General features: G+C 36.7%; 1 protein-coding gene across 7 annotated transcripts in view; it reads right to left on the reverse strand.

Moving 5' to 3' along the window:
- ITSN2 (intersectin 2) overlaps positions 1-16,258 on the reverse strand; it is an 86,402-nt gene that overhangs the window by 27,968 nt on the left and 42,176 nt on the right. For 6 of the 7 annotated variants that reach the window (XM_074820164.1, XM_074820160.1, XM_074820162.1 and 3 more), the window contains 15 exons: positions 14,824-14,961; positions 14,644-14,729; positions 13,422-13,684; positions 12,560-12,709; positions 12,189-12,329; positions 11,293-11,380; positions 10,548-10,687; positions 9,583-9,663; positions 7,690-7,826; positions 5,304-5,749; positions 4,083-4,204; positions 2,183-2,358; positions 1,755-1,899; positions 1,084-1,289; positions 176-240 (listed from right to left, as the gene is read on the reverse strand). In XM_074820164.1, coding sequence (XP_074676265.1) covers positions 176-240; positions 1,084-1,289; positions 1,755-1,899; positions 2,183-2,358; positions 4,083-4,204; positions 5,304-5,749; positions 7,690-7,826; positions 9,583-9,663; positions 10,548-10,687; positions 11,293-11,380; positions 12,189-12,329; positions 12,560-12,709; positions 13,422-13,684; positions 14,644-14,729; positions 14,824-14,961 — 2,384 coding nt within the window. The remainder of the gene's footprint in view (positions 1-175; positions 241-1,083; positions 1,290-1,754; positions 1,900-2,182; positions 2,359-4,082; positions 4,205-5,303; positions 5,750-7,689; positions 7,827-9,582; positions 9,664-10,547; positions 10,688-11,292; positions 11,381-12,188; positions 12,330-12,559; positions 12,710-13,421; positions 13,685-14,643; positions 14,730-14,823; positions 14,962-16,258) is intronic. The other variant, XM_074820163.1, reaches the window with a different exon arrangement.

The raw sequence follows: 16,258 nt of genomic DNA on the forward strand, positions 1-16,258 counted from the left end.
GCTTTACTAAAGTTCCTGTTTTAGAATTCTCATAACAGTAGCTCAACGTTTGCACTCTATCTTTTGGACAAGCATTAAAAGGTCTGCTCAGAAACTCTTCACATATTTAAGCTTATTCACATGCCAAAGCAGAAACAGACTGTATCATTAAGTAGCATATTTCACGCTGCCTTACCCTCTCCTGCTGCATAAGACTGTGTATTAGGCTTTTTGTTTACAGCTGCATAAATAGCTTCTGGTCTGCAGAAAGAAAAAAAAGTTTAGAGTAACCAAAAGGCTCACCAAGAACTCTTTATTAGGGTGAGACTAACCTCACTTTGGTTATCTCAAAGTTGACATTGCCTCTGAATTAATTACAAAGACTTCCCTGACTGTCAAATAGGGACAGGTATTACTGATATTTAAGATATGAATGGCATCCAAGAGCACACCACTTGCAAAAAAACCCAAAACCAACGTAATGTGATGAAAGATGAAAAGATATATTTACAAATTATACTATCCAAAAGTAGTAAAAATTAAAGATTTTGTCTAAATTTTCTCATTCTAAAGAATTTCTAAGAACTTTTGGTCATAATGCATGAAAAGCGCAACTCACACGCAACAGTGCAGGCATCCCAGCACTAACTAGACTTTGAATTATTACCTGAACAGTTACCTTGCAGCATTAGAACAGACATAATGATCTTTTCAAGTAAAGAAAAATATATTATTTCTGCAAGATGTGCCTTATAAGCTTACAATTATTTGTAGGTCACTTAGAAATTGGCACCTTCAGAGGCAGAATGCAACTACACTGCAAGAGAGCTGACTTCGTAACGAACCAGAACAAAGTCTGGCACTTGATGAATAAACACTACTGATTCTTCACAACACTCAGCCCTGGAAGACTGTCTGTTTACACAGTAGTGAACCCAACATTACTTGGCTTGCCAGAATGAAATAATAAAAGCCTAAAATGGCACGGTGTAAATTGTAAACAGTATTTATATTCTGCACTTTAAAGCGCTGCAAGAATTTTGCACTCTAAACCATCTCTTTCTGTAAACTGTTGAATAAAACAAAAATAAAAGTAGCACTTACTCCTCTTTCTTGATTTCACTCCCTGGTAAGAGCTTGACATACGATTTTGGAAACCAACCCCTTCCTCCATGTACCTCTCCGAACCACCAGTTTTCCTGCTGCTCCAGGACTGTAATGATATCATTTTTTGAAAAATTCAAGTGGTTATCTTTTTTTGCAGTCCAAGAGCAAAGTGCTTGTGCTTTTAAGTTCTCGACAGGCTGCCCCTGTTAAGACAGAAGTGGAGATGTTGATTGTCCACACTACCCCAAACTGGTGCAAGTGTTAAACAAACACTGATGTATCTTTTATTGAAGTATAAGCAACTTCATTCCTAAGTGATGGCTGAATAAGTGGTTTTTTTCATTGATGTATAGAAGCTGTTGATTGAGGAACAATCTCTCAATTCTGTTTCTTATTTGTTAGAAATATCTTGTGTGCCTAATTACAGGTGAAAATGCTTTTAGAATTATGAAACATACTGCATGAGTCTTCTGGCTCAGTGGTCCCTGGAAACATATGGAATTATGTCAATACACAGCAGTGGCACATTCAGACTAGCTTCTTTATCCTCTAGCCTGTTCAGTGCACCCAGTATTCGAAAAGTTGTGGTTTGTTTTCATTTTTCTTTAAATCAGTATCATTAACATGAATCTAAACTACAGCAAGTTCTCCACTCTCACACAACATACCTGTCCATGAACGGGTGAAACAGATCCAGGGGACACAGTGCGAGTAAAAGCTGATTTCTGTTGCCATGCTGTATTAACATTCAGGCTAGAAAAAGGTATGTTTTGGTAATCAGATTCTTCTGCAGATTTACTTGGTGAAAGTGGTCTGCAAATTGAATACAGGCATATTCAACATATTACAATTTTTACTGAAAAAGTACCTCCAGCAGAATAACTTTTTTTAACGTATATATAACAGATACTCTATACAATGTGAAGCAGACTATCAAATGCTTAAAATTTCCAAGCTAAGACTTTCAAGGTAAGTTCTTCAATAACTTTTCTGCATTTATATTTTAAAAACAAACACCAAATGAAACTATACAGCACGTTATATGTTAGCTAAATTTAGAAAAAGCAATTTTAGCACAAACATAACAAAAACTCACTCTGAAGCAGCTGAGGTAGTAGATAAAGATACTGTAGGAGGAAGTAAGGCCTTCTTAGGAGATAAAGATTTTTCTCCTTCTGTTATTTTTTCTACATAATTGCATGGAAACCAACCAAAATGTCCTTGAAAACTCCCATAAAGCCAACCAGGCTCTCCCACAGTTTTTTCATCAACCTATGGACAGGAGGATAAATACAAAGAAAACACAATTAGCAGCGTGAAACAAACAGTGCATCTAGTGCGTCAGCACCTGCTGGCACTCTGAATTGAACAGCATGAGCAGCACTCATACAAGGATCAGCATTTTCATTCTCTTCCCTTTCAAAATCGAGCTGATTTTGGCCTGTTCAAGAAACAGGGTGATGATTCAATTGCACTGTTTTTAGACACAGGTAGAGACAGGCCTCAAAGACATTATATTCGTTCAAAGGGGCCCCTAACATGCACACTGATACCTGGAGCCACTCTGGCTTGCCAAAAATTACAGTGCATTGTGTTGTATTTTGCCAAATGCACAGCCAAGAGGCAGCAGCTGGCGAGTCCAACCACACGAAAACACCTTCTGCAGTTCTGCTTACAGATATAATTAACTGTGTCATTTGACTGTACCCAAAACACGTTCAAAAATTCCATTATTTACTACATGATTAAGTAAAGAGCATCCTTAAACATTCACAGCAACACTGGAGCCTCCATTATGCTGCAAATTAGCAAATTTGTCAAAATTAGCTAAAAATCAGCAGCTCGTCAAATACTATTAGCTAGTTAGCCTGTTTGAGGTTTGGGGTATAAGAGGAGGAGGCAGCAGCGGTGGCGGCTGTTAGCCTATTTCTAAAATAAGTTATTAGTGAAATGACACAGTTAATTATATCTGAGAAGGAAGCCAAAACAAAACCTACTTCTCTTGTCCCCTCTTCCATGCTTCACTGGTATGAAAATGCAAATAAATGATTTAACACTGTTAAATTGAAGGCTAATACTTAAGTGTTTTAATATTTTGTGTCACATTGCTTTGTAAATTCTCCCTTATCACCTACCTGTATGGCTTATAGTCTGAACAAGGAAGAACAATACGTACTTATGTATTAGATACACATATATTAATTGTATCACCACAGTTGTAAATCAATTTTCACAAGTCCACCTGAATGCACATGGTTTCAAAAACATGTATGCTGACAAGTGATACAATTACATGAAATAGCAGAGATTTCAACTGAGAAGCAAGAAGACATTTCCAATCTTATGGTCCGGCTGTAATATTATAGATAGTATATTCAGCTGAATCCAGAAAAGTGCTACAAAGAATGGACACAAAATAAACTACTACAGATGTCTGCCTGAGGGAGCATTCATAAAGGACGGCCAACAAGAGGCAGACGTCTATGTCAACAATATATTAAAAAATGGTATTAAGATTCAGAAGAACCTTTCACATCTACTCGTTAAATAGCTAGTTTGTTCAATTTGAATTGAAATGGCATTAATCATTTTGTCATTTTACGTAGCCATTCACGTCTCTATTTTCCACACTCACATTTCAAGTAGACACTTAAAAGGCCAACCCACACATGCACAACAAACTGCAGCAGCTACATCATTCCTGACCAACTAATTTCAGAAAGTTTATGTTTAGAGTTCACTACCATTTTTCTAAACAGATTCTCGACACCTCTAGAATGTGTAAGATCCAAAGAAAGATTTTAGGTGAACTAATTCTAATTTCACCCGTCAAAAAAAACCCCAAAACAAACCAAAAGAAACAATCAAATTTACATTTTGAGTAAGTGTTAAAATATATCAGAATAATGCTTTAGACACTTAAGACCTTGGTGTATATCAAGGCTGGGGAAGCAGGGTTGGGTTTTTGCAAGTTAAGTGTCAATGGCAAATCTTACCTGGATTATATCCCCAGTATTAAAGCTCATCTCATCATGATTCCTTGCTTCAAATGGATATAAAGCTCTATAATTTACCAAGACAATGGAATTCCTAGACTCTGAGACACTAACTGCATTGCCTGAAAGGATAAGAAAACTAGTTACCATTTTGATACAGCTGAAAAATATGCACTTAGTTGGAGCCCCACCATTCTAAGCAACAGGTATGAATATAAGAGAATTATTGAAGGAGATCACTAGCTACAACAGGCTGATAGGATGCATACAATGCAAGAGTTTAACATGGCAATCACAGTAAACATAACACAGGCAATAAAATGCATTGTTTACTGAACGAAAAAAAATTACATCTTTGTATTCTCATCTTTCCTTGTCCAACCACTCTGCCTGAGCCAGTGTTTTAATATAGTCTTGTTTAACACAATTACAATTTTCCAAGTTGAAAAGATACTACTGCTACAACAGTAAGTGTTCAGCAGTAGGTGTGAAGATTTTACCTGTAAACCTAAAACATCACGATTTCTATTTTCTTTGCATCTATGTTCTCCAAGCTGTGACTGCTGTTGCTAACAATGAATGTTTTACAAGGTATAGCTGAGGTGTGCAAACACCTTTCAGCACTGTTCTAATTCAGTTCTTGTTGAACTCGGTGATAAAAGTGGCTAATAAAAACTGACGAGAACTACTGAAGGATGGAACTAATCAAAACTGCCTTTGGCAAAAATACAGTTAAACCATTGTTTTTCAAAGTCCTACAACTAGAGTTACGTTGACCTCAGTTCTCTGTTTTTCAATAAGAGGCATTGAGTAGTGAAGAAATAAACTAGATTTCAATGTTAATAAATCACTTTGCTGAGCGTTATGTGCCCATCCACTCATTGAGCAAAACTCCTCCATATTAACATTCTGCTTTAATGACAGCAAGTGCAGACCTGAGGAAAAAACTAAAATATTCCTGTTTCCAGCATCTGTGATTTGTTCGCCATGATCACTGGAAGATTTGTCATCAGAGTCATAGGTGCTGAAAACTGATATAACCTAAGTTAATAGGATGATTTATACCTAACTGAAGACATGGAACATGGTTGGGTTTTTGTAATAATATTTTAGACAATAAGCCTGCCATAGTGTCACATTAGCAGTAATATGTACAACGAATGAAACAACACTCAGGAAAATCAGAGCCAATAAAGCAAAAATCTAACAGACTGAGATTACCTTCTTTTTTCCAGGGCGGCTTAAGACTTTTACCCTCTGTTGGTTTCAACAGATCTGCAATCTTCTCATTTATGTTTAATTTAGAAGTGTGTTTCTCCACCTCTTGTGAGTTGGTCACTTCTTTTATCTTCTTCATTTCTTCATTCTGCTTACGCCTCTCTTCAGCTTCTTTTGCAATTTGTTCTTGCTTTCTTTTATCTTCTTCCAGTTGCCTCTGCCTTTGTTGTTCTGTTTCCTTCAAGATTGTGGCTTGCCTATTTTTCTCCTCGTCTGCATGAAGTTGTTGTTTATTTTCCCTTTCTCTCATCAGAGCAATTGCTTCTTCAGCTTTCAGCTTTTCCTGAACTTTTTCCTGCATTCGTTCTTCCTCCAATCGCTTCTTTTTCTCTTCTTCTTCCCTTCGGATATTTTCTTGCCATCGGTTCTCCTTTTCCCGTTTTGCTTTTCTGAAAGAGGAGTGGAAGAACATTCAGTTAAAAATGAATGAGATTGTGTTCACAGAGTAATCGACTACACTTTTAAGTAAAACTGAGTCATCATAGACTCAACTGACTAATTTTCTGTCTGGGCAATAAGCTCTGCCACATGAGACCACGCTTTGTCTTAACACATAAATAATAAATGGATTAAAATTCTTGGTATAGAAACACTGTCACGTGGTTGTGTGTGCAGTGCCTCCACAAGCACTTCTGCTCACCTACATCCTGATGAGCAAGGAGTGATCTGTTAATTGAACAAAGGTGGTTTTAAGCTGTCCACCAAGGTAGTATCCAAATCTCACGACTGGAAACTAAAATATCCAAACAGATTAATAACAAAATTTTGCTCTGGTACACATATAAAAATAGTCTTTGCATACCATCTTTGCTGGTTTAATTTTTTACCTTCAGCAGTTGTAATCTATTCAATATGCTCATCCCTGCCACTGTCACACTCTTCAGCAGACAGAATCTGGAAGTCTAACTGTATTCTCTGAAACTACTCAGATTTTATCCTGTGCCTCACTTCTCCAAAGAAGTTATCATCCAATTCAACACCCTTAAAAATCATTGTATTAGCTTCTTCTGAAGAGAGCAGACCTAACCCTTTAGGCCACCTTCTGAAGAGATTGCTGAGGAAGAAGCATGACTACAGGAGACCGCTTCATCAAATCACTGTGGGATGTCCACTTATCTGATGGTCATTTTACTGCATTTTCAAGCACATGACAGTAGCAGCTGTTACTCTAGCAGATAGCCATGTTCAACTGGAAAATTAATGGGATGTCATTATATATGTGGGATATGGTTCTTCTAAAGGAACTGTCACAAATGTTATGAAACTCCATCACACTGCTGCAGAAAAATGCTGTCATGAGTTAAGACCATGAATCACACATACGACAAGGTCACTAGCTCTGCTTCATTAAAAACAGTCAAAGCAAATACGAATCATTGAAAAAGAAAATCTCTCTCAAATTAAAACGACAAAACCACAACAATTCTCTGAATGAGAAGTCAAAAGTAGTACACCAAAGCAACTCCAGAGTTGAGGACTAGCTGCCAAGAGTGCCCATCCATCCTCTCTCTGGCACTGTTTAATCCAGGGCTGCTAAGCACAAAATAGGCAGCTGATAGCATTAGGTCTAGAGAGAGGAAAACAGAGTGGCATATTAAGACAGCCAGAATCAAACCCTAGAAACTATGGTTTCTTAATCAGTGGAACAAAAGAAAACAAAATGAGTTGGGAACAAGATCATGAGAAATCAAGAGCTGAGAACAGTAGAAGTGCTTGATACAAGGCTGGGCTGAGCAAAACCAGGACCATATAGTTGAAGGGATGATCCTCTCTGGCATACATTTGAATTTTATCATTGTCTTCCTAAAAGAGGAGCCAAATTTAAAACTCAAAACTTGCTCACTCATCCCGCTTTCAAGATTAACACAGGAATTAAATAGTCAATGCCCTTCCTATTGTCTTAAGTATCAATCTTACAACTGTCTGGATGCACACAAAAAAAAAATAGTACCTACTCATAGTCAGAAGTGCCTTTAAGGAAACAGGTCAGATCTTTTGAAGGCCAGCAAAACAAGGCAGAAAATATAACGAATTTTAAGTGTGAGGATTATCTGTTAAAGGAGCTAGAAATCTTATTAGCAAAAGTGACTATTTGGTTTATCTGAATTATAAGCTGTCTTTTCTTAAAAGAAGATAAAAACAGATTGGAAAGAGGAAATTCAAACCATCTTATATCAGTGGTACTCCATATAAAATGCTTTCTCTAAGACAACTCACTAGAATGCATTTTTATTGATCAGACCTCCTGTTTATTACAGTCAGTGTCTTACAAGCCACCACACCATTCTTTTGCTTTAAACTGCAATGCTAATACATTCAGACACAGTACCTTGCAGCCTCATCTTCCAGTCGCTTTTTCTGTGCAAGTTCAGCTCTTCTTTTTTCTACCTCTCTTATTTTGTCCTGTTTGATCCTGTGGAGCTGCTCCAAGGCTAACTGCTGCGTGCTGTAACTTTCTCTCAGGTCCTAATGAGGAAAGACAATGAAGTACATCAAAAGGAAAGCCAATCTTTCAAGAAAAGTATCCAGGCATTTTAACGCTTTGTAAACCAAGTTTTAATACAAATGGACAAAGTAATATTAAGTTATTAATAGTCCTTGGAGGTCACTGTAAAGAAAGTCAAACAAACAGGAGTATCAAAGCAGCGGGGAGGTTTGCAAAGCCTTTGACGTAACTTAGGCTTTCAGAGTCATACACCTGCTGGAAATGGCAAATACAACGGAGGAGAAGGGAAGATATAAAACTGAGTGTTCAAACACAACATTATCTAAGGACACAGGAGGCAATGAGGCATGTTTTAAACAACTGCAAGACACATTTGCTGAGGAAGCAGACTTCAACTGAAAGCCAACAGAATACCATAAACCTGAGAATGCATCCCCTTAGTAGGGTGTTCGCCTTTGTGACGCCATCTGAATGTTGTCCCATGTTGAAATCAGAAAAACTTCATGAAAATATCAGTAAGCTTACCACTGTGGGAAGCCATTGTCTAAAGACACTCAGACTGTAGTTTTCCTACATTTGTAAACTTCACAATTTTACTCTTTTTTTCTTTCATCCTTCAATTCCTATTCCACCTCCCTCTGATAACAAATTTTTCTACAGCAGAAAATCAGCATGAATCTTTGAGATAATTAAATTTACAGAAGAAAAAAAAAATCAACAATAGAATTACTTCAGATTGTACTTCACCGTGTTATAAAACGTCTGTAAGATGCTACGTTATTATTTCTTAGGAATCCTATTGATACAGACTGAGTAATGCAACAGGTATACCCTGAATTTTCATATCTGATCTCATAAATGCAAATAAAGCAATTAAGAATGATCTATTCCCACTACAATATGCACCTCTACCAATAATCATGTTGCCTAAAAGATACTGTGCAATATATATGAAAAGGGCAAGATAACAAGATTTCTGCATCAATTAAAGTCTCTGTAGCAACAGGCTAAACCAACAATTGACTACTAGTTTTCTCTAAACATATTTCACAGCTGAGAATACTTTTCCTTCTCATTTTGCATAGAAATTGAGGATCACTGTAGAAACAAACTTGCGTTATAAAAACTCTCACATCTTTGATTTAAGGACAGAATAACCCTTACGCAAAATGGAAAGGTCAGTTAAGTAATTCTGAGTTTTTTCCTCCTCAAATTATTCTCAAAGTCAGATTTCTGACCCCAGCAGACAAAAGCACTGTTGAGGAAAAACAGCAAGTGGGTTTTAGTACTGGGTTAATCTGGAGGTTTAATAGCATTGCGTTTGCCATGTCATATGTCATATTCTGGATATTGATGCTATTTCTAGACTTTTAAACTTGGAAGAGAATTCATATAACCTGACTTACAGCTTAAGGTGCATGGATACAGGCAGAGAACAACAGATGGAAAAGTGGAAGACACTGTTTCCATCTAAACCAGTATTTTTTTGGTTGATGTTACCTTAACTAAAAGGAAAAATATCTGGGCAAAACAACTTACTGAACACAGTTTAATAAAAAATAAAATGGCTACCAGTATTTTACAGTTTGCATTTCTAAGCAGGTAAGAAAATTTTAAGTCTTTAGAGGATGTAAAAGCTAGCAGAAAAAAAAGAGCCTATTGATTTTGTTTTAAGAAAATGTATTTAATAGAAGTTGTACATCCAAACAGAAAGGGTAAGCAGAGAAAAATTGCGAAATAATTAAAAACCAAAAGAGCTAAAGATTAGAAAATAACCTTAAGTAAGAGGAAGAGGTTGTTGAGACAGCTTAGCAGAGACAAAAGGCACTGAAGAACAGAATCATCCATATTCTCACACTGTAAGATAAGGCAGATAAAAAGCCAATTAATCTTTGCACTGTATTTTGAAAAACATATTTTAGGGAAGAGTAAATGGTGGATTCAGCCACTGAACACAGCAAGCCATGCAAGAAACAAGTAACTAAAAATGCATGTTGTATGTAGCCATTTTTTAAAAAGAAAAGAAACACCTTAAATGTTTACAACTTTTTATTCAGGGTGCAGAGCTCTCACGCTGGCCCAGCATAAATCCATTACATAAGAATAAAGTTCACCTCAGTGCCATGAGGAATAAACTGCTGAATGAAGTTAAGTGGATGCATGTTACCCTGCCTGAGAGCTGCATGCGTTTTCAGGCAAGTGAAGAGTTGCCTCTGAAACAAAAACACCTTCAGGGCCAGTGGTCAATATTTCTTAACTTCTACACAAGTAAGTGGCCTGTGCTTGCTTTCAGCACAATACCTAAGTGTGCTACCAGATCTTGTACAATGTACTACGAAATCCTGTATTTCTTTCAATAAAAGCTAAATTTTCAGTCCACAATTCAAAAATAGTAGCCAATATAACCTCAGTACTGTAAGAACAGAATTTGCAAGGGCCTGGAAAACTTCAATTCTAAATCAAAATGAATTCTAGAAGGCAAAAGTTGAGAGTGAGCAACAGTTGATTCATGCAAAGCAATGATTAGCAAGAGGTTCATATTTTAGTACATTAGCAATAGTTTTAAATGCATTTTTATTGCACTGTTTACTCCAAGACTTTTGCTAGTTCTTATTTGACACTGAAAGTTGGGAAAAGCTTTTTAGAGGCCTGGTAGAAGTGTCACCAATCTTTATGACTGCATGAAGAAATAAAGATACTGCTTACCAGTGTAAGACTAAATATTTAGAGAACAGATGTACCTTAAGCTGACTGTTAAATGCATCCATTTCGGCAAGTTTAGAAGCAGTTTCTTTCTCAAGGGCATCTAGTTGTTCCTTAAGTCTTTGGCATAATTCTTCCTTTTCTAGGGACTTTTTGTGAATTGAACTGATTCCTGTACCTGCATGAGGAAAGACAAGCAATTTTGTAAGGATTTCTCTTTTCACTAATCGTTTTATTTTTTTCCTAATACGTACAGAGTCCCAACTTCTTTCCTCACAAAAATTCCTTGATTTACCTTTCTATTCATATACAACACAAAGTGAGACACACAGGCATTACAGGTAATACATACAGAATAATTTCCACGTAATACATACAGAATAATTTCCAAGTTGTTTTTTTAATATCAGAACAATTCATAGCAAACTTCTCTAGATAGAGACTTCTAGTATGATTTGATGTAAAGATCAGTGTAAATTTTACATAAATGAACTCTGTTGAGTTTACACTACCAAAAAAAGACAAGGTGCAATAATATCTGTGGGCTGTATAGTCTGTATAAAGTTTCAAGCAAAATCTGTGCTTTCTCACAAAAATGTGTTTGTTTGCCCCTTATTTAGAACATGAATGAAATAACGAAATGCAGATTAAACAATGCTAAAATGGCACTAACTGAAAAGATATAAAAGTGAGGGTACAATTAACACCTCTGCATTCTTTAGCCTTTTTTACAAGTGACGGAAAGCTAGCAAAGCAAACAGAAGAACATTTGCAAGTACTTACTCTGAGTGTTTTCAAGTTGAGCGTTTTTAATTCTTTCACTTAACAATTGCTTTTCAGGAACTAAATAAATTAGTTTATTCTGATACTCCTGTAGATATTGAAGAGAACATAACAAATTTTTAGTATTGTTTATAAATCAGTAAGTAAAAATGGGTGAATTTTCAAACGTTAACTTCAATTCATGTTAATGAAATGTGGATGTAAGTTATCATTATGGGGTAGAGGAAAGAATGACTTCTATACTCTCAACACAAATACTATTAAAATTGAATGCTTTTTGACCCAGAAAACATTAACACGGCTGGAAAAAAAAATAGCAGACATGCTAGAAGTGTAAATAATATCATGAGAACATTTAAGTTGACTACCCCAAGCCTAACGTAAAACAGTAACTCTGTGACACACAGCAACATGAGAAGCTTCCCTGACATGCAGGAGCATTACATAAAAATATAGTAGAGGATGATTTATGGTCGTCAACCGAGTTGAAATAATTCATGTTTTGCTATTCAGAGAGAGAAAAAAAGAAAAAAGAGCAGCAAGGTAATTCAGCCCAAAGACCAACTTGCTCTGCATACAGGAAAACATTCCTCATAAAAATTTGAGTCTGGAGCCATAAAAGAATTCATAATTAAAGAGAAGTCACTATTACCGGTTCACAAAAGAACAGCTGAGGTTTTGACAACTGTCCTCATTTAACTACCAGCCTGTTGTAGTATGTGTAATCATTTCTTTAACACTAACAAAACTAAAATGCTCTGCAACGCTGACGGCCTTGCCGATTTCCCCTCTCCACTATGATCTATTCCTCCCTATGAGATGCATTATCAACAGCATTACAGAAACACAGAACAGGAAGAAAAAGAAAACTACAAGCTAAACAAAAAGTTACATACCTGAAGCTGTTGTTGTAGTTGCTTGACTTCCATGATTCCTTGGTCGTATTTCTTATCAAGAGCCTCCAGTTCAGTTTTTCGAATTTGCTTTTTGCTTCGAATATCTTGCAATCTGCTTGAGATTTGCTGATGTTTGTCCGTCTAGAAAGAAACCAAAGACAAATGATACCACATATGGCAAAAATCGCTTGTCCACTAAACCTATGAGCAGATTAGTTCATGATCAATTCTTTAAAACAATGCAAAATATTTGCTTTAGATTCCTCATCCAAAACAGAGTGAAACTCCCAGTGGGGCATTAATATAGATTCCAAGATTTGTATACTTTAAAATATTGTATTTCAAGATGCGTAGCGAACTTTCTGTCTTACCAGGGCTTCTAATTCAAGATTAAGGCTCTTCTTTTTAGAGGTCAACTTGACAATTTCTTCTTGTTCCCTGTTACGTTGATTAAGAAGTTCTTGGCGACGAATTCTCTCCCATTCCAATCGTCGCTGGCGCTCAAGTTCTTGCTTTGCTGCCTGCAGAAAAGTTACATTACCTTAAATTACAATGGAGATGCATAACTCAGAGACCATGATTTAATATAATGTACTCTATTTCTAGATAGCGTAACAGCAACACAACATATTTTCTTTTGTAAAAAGTACTCTTATATACTTCAGCATCAAAGAATGGAGGAAGTGATCCTATAAGATTCTTCATGCCATGCTCCTAACTCTGGATGAGGAAAAGCTACATAATTCAGAGAGAAAGTCTGTTTAGCTTGGAATACTGCCCATAAATGAGCACATTGACAGATATTACTCATAACCGCCTTCTGAGTATTTCCTAGAACTACATAAAATATGCAAGTCTTATGCATGCGCTGAAACACCAAATAGAAGCAAATTTGTCTCAAGTTCAACTGTCAAAATATTATCAATTATGAATTCAGTACAGTCTTGTTTGGCATAGAGATTTTTGCGTAAATCCAAAAAATCTGTCCAAGAAAATCTCATCTGACCTATGAAGTATCTGAAAATCTTCAGCCTATACCAACACTTCATTAACTTATAACAGACACAATGTTTTCAGACAGAAATGATAACCTCTCTGCAAGACAACCTGCCAATGGCTGTGTGAGGAGACAGAACCAAAGCCAGCATTCAAATCCTGAATGCTCTGTCAAGTGGATACTGTATGCATGTACATATTCCTTAAAACATTAAAAAATAATTTCAAGAAAACAACCTCCCGCCTTTCTATTTCTTTTCTCCTTTCTTCTTCCCTTTGTCTTTCCAACTCTCGCTGTCTCTCCAGCTGCCTTTCCATTTCAAGTTGTTTCTTCCGTTCCTGCTCCTGACGTTCCCTCTCTCTTCGCTCTTGTTCTTCTCTTTCTTTCTGAGCCTTACGTTCAGCCTCCCTCTGCTGCTGCTCCAACAGGACCTGACGGCGTTTTTCCAGCTCCATATTTCCCCTCTCATAGTTGGCTTTCCTTTTGTCCTCAAATGTCACTAAAATAAGGAAAGGTAGTTATTTCTGCCATGTGCAAAACACTGCTCTCAAACAAGTACCTCAGTTATGCCACTAAAGATAGATACTTTCTTTTTGGCAAGCTTGGGTTGTTGGGTCATGGATGATATAAGCATCTTGCGTTTGTTGAAGTATTATTTTTCTTTTCAAAAATACCTACTTTTTCCTAAGTCTATTCCAACTGCAAAAAAAAAAAAAAGCTGTAGTTTAAAACCGCCCACAAAAATGACTTTAATTTTATAGGAAACATAAAAGAACAGGTTGTATAACCTAGGAGACTATCTTCTGTTTAAAAGTTTTTCTACCATGCAAGAAACATTAACACAGAGAAGGAGCTTAATTTTTAAGGGTGTTCCCTGTGAGAGCTCCTGAAGTTAAAAACAGCAGAAAACAAAACTCAATTACTGCAGTATAGGATAAAAAGAGATACAAAAGAATGGTTTGGGCTCCCAGCAATCACCCTTCCAAGAGACAAGTCATTTCTTGCAGTGCACATGTAAGAGACCTTTGCTGGTAGCATCAGGGAGTCAATAGTAGAATCTATGTTATATGCAAAAAATTGCAGCTAGTTTTCAGAGAATAAAACTACCCTGGAAGCCCTCGCTTCCAAAATGTCCAGAACAAAGTAATGCCAGGAACTTTCAACTGAAAAAAAATTTACAACAGCATGGCAGTATTTGGCCATGAAGGATTTCTTTTCCAAAATACATTATTAATCAGCACACTTTTCCTTTCCTACAACTAAAAATAGCTCCTATTTCTGCCTTCTCAATTCTATTAGATGTAATAGGCTGACCACATCCACTTAACAACCTTCCTACCATCCAAGTTAAAAGGAATCTAGCTCCTGAAATGAAGCTCCCTAGGGATTTGATGATGTCTTCCACTTTCTAAAGGTTTCAGTGCCCTTCAAACATTAAGAATGTGAACCCTATTTTACCTGGCTGTTTTTTCTGTGGCTCCTCCTCTTGCACAGGCTGATAAGATGGCAGAGTTCCGTTTATACTTTCAGTATATTTTCCACTCCTGGAGAGAAAAAAAAAACTACACCGTTGTTAGGGAAATAACACATTAATTTTCTTTGAAAATAGGTTATGTTTCACTGCTCTCAGTGATATACCTGAAAGAAGGTGGTACCAGTTCAAGAGGCAGAGTTAGTGGCAGAGGTTGTCCGGCTTTGGCCATATCAGTTAGGTGCATGGCTAACACAAACTCATCAGCTTTCAGCTGTCCATCTCCATCAATATCAGCTAAAGACCTGCACAGTGTTAACAGCAATAAGAATTAGAACCAACCATCACAATCACTCACAAATGAAACAATTCACTGTAAAAATAATTTTTAAAATAGAGAATTCCTGTGAAATGTCTGGTAAAAATAATTACTATTAATAACATGAATAGCTGATGGAGATATTGTTTTGTTTAATAATGTATTGCTATTCAGATGTTTTCATAAAATACAGCAAAAAGGATAGGAAAGGTTAAGAGAGATCTCTTTGATTTATTGCATCTCCAAGAGAAGAGCTGGGAAGAGAATCCAGGACTGTTCTTAATCAGTTCAAAATGCTAGAAACCACTTTTTCAACGTTATTTTTTAAAACAAAAGAAAATATTATATAAAATTACATCGAATTCTACAACAGGGACATTTTTTTTCCCTATGTCTCCCTGACAGTGCAGGGAAGACATGAGCTGCCCCAGAGTACCTTGCAATGGATAGGAAAAGGATCACCTACTCCCTGTAAGGAGAAGACAAAGCACACAGTCATATCATTAGCCTACAAAATGCTTCCCACACAACTGGGGCAGGTGAGGAGGGGTGGGTGGGAAACCAGTGAAATGTTTCCAGAGATGCAGGCAAGAAAGCAGGAACCTTTCTCAAAGAACTATCTATGTAGATACAATTACAGGACTGTGTCCTTAGACTGCACTTAAGTGAAATGCTTAATAAAATAACTGCTTGTTAAAAAAAACCTACTAAAACCAAAAAGGAAACAACACCACCGAAAAAACCGATCAAACACACACACACCCCACAGTGAAAAACAAAATCAGGAGATGATGAAACAAGATTTTTATTATGTTCACAGACCAGCACTATTCACACATAACAGTACCATTATTTAAGTAATTACCATGAACACAGTACCCTGGTAGAAATACTGGTAATTCCTTACTTTGGGCAAAACTGAAATTTGGGCTGTTAATCTTCTACATGGGTACGCAGACTTCCTTGCATTGGCTACTGTTATCTTCAGGCTAGGCACCCAGGAGGAAAACAGCCAGTAATTTTATGTAATGCTTTTTCCCCGTACTCCAGAGTGGAGGACTACAACCCAACACTCTCTTTTTTACCTTCACAGCATGCAACCAAGCAAGTTGAACAAATATAAGGAATGTTTCAGCTTGCTGCTGCTAAGACAAACAAATGACTGCTCTGGGATAAAGATGAAGAAGAAAGGGAACTCAGAAAGGGATGTAAAGCACCAAGCTATTGTGAATTCTGCTGGGCCAGTACATTTTATGTATAACATTCAAGTTATGTCTGAAGGC

The sequence above is a fragment of the Strix aluco genome, chromosome 3 (assembly GCF_031877795.1).
Source record: "Strix aluco isolate bStrAlu1 chromosome 3, bStrAlu1.hap1, whole genome shotgun sequence".
Lineage (NCBI taxonomy): Eukaryota > Metazoa > Chordata > Aves > Strigiformes > Strigidae > Strix > Strix aluco.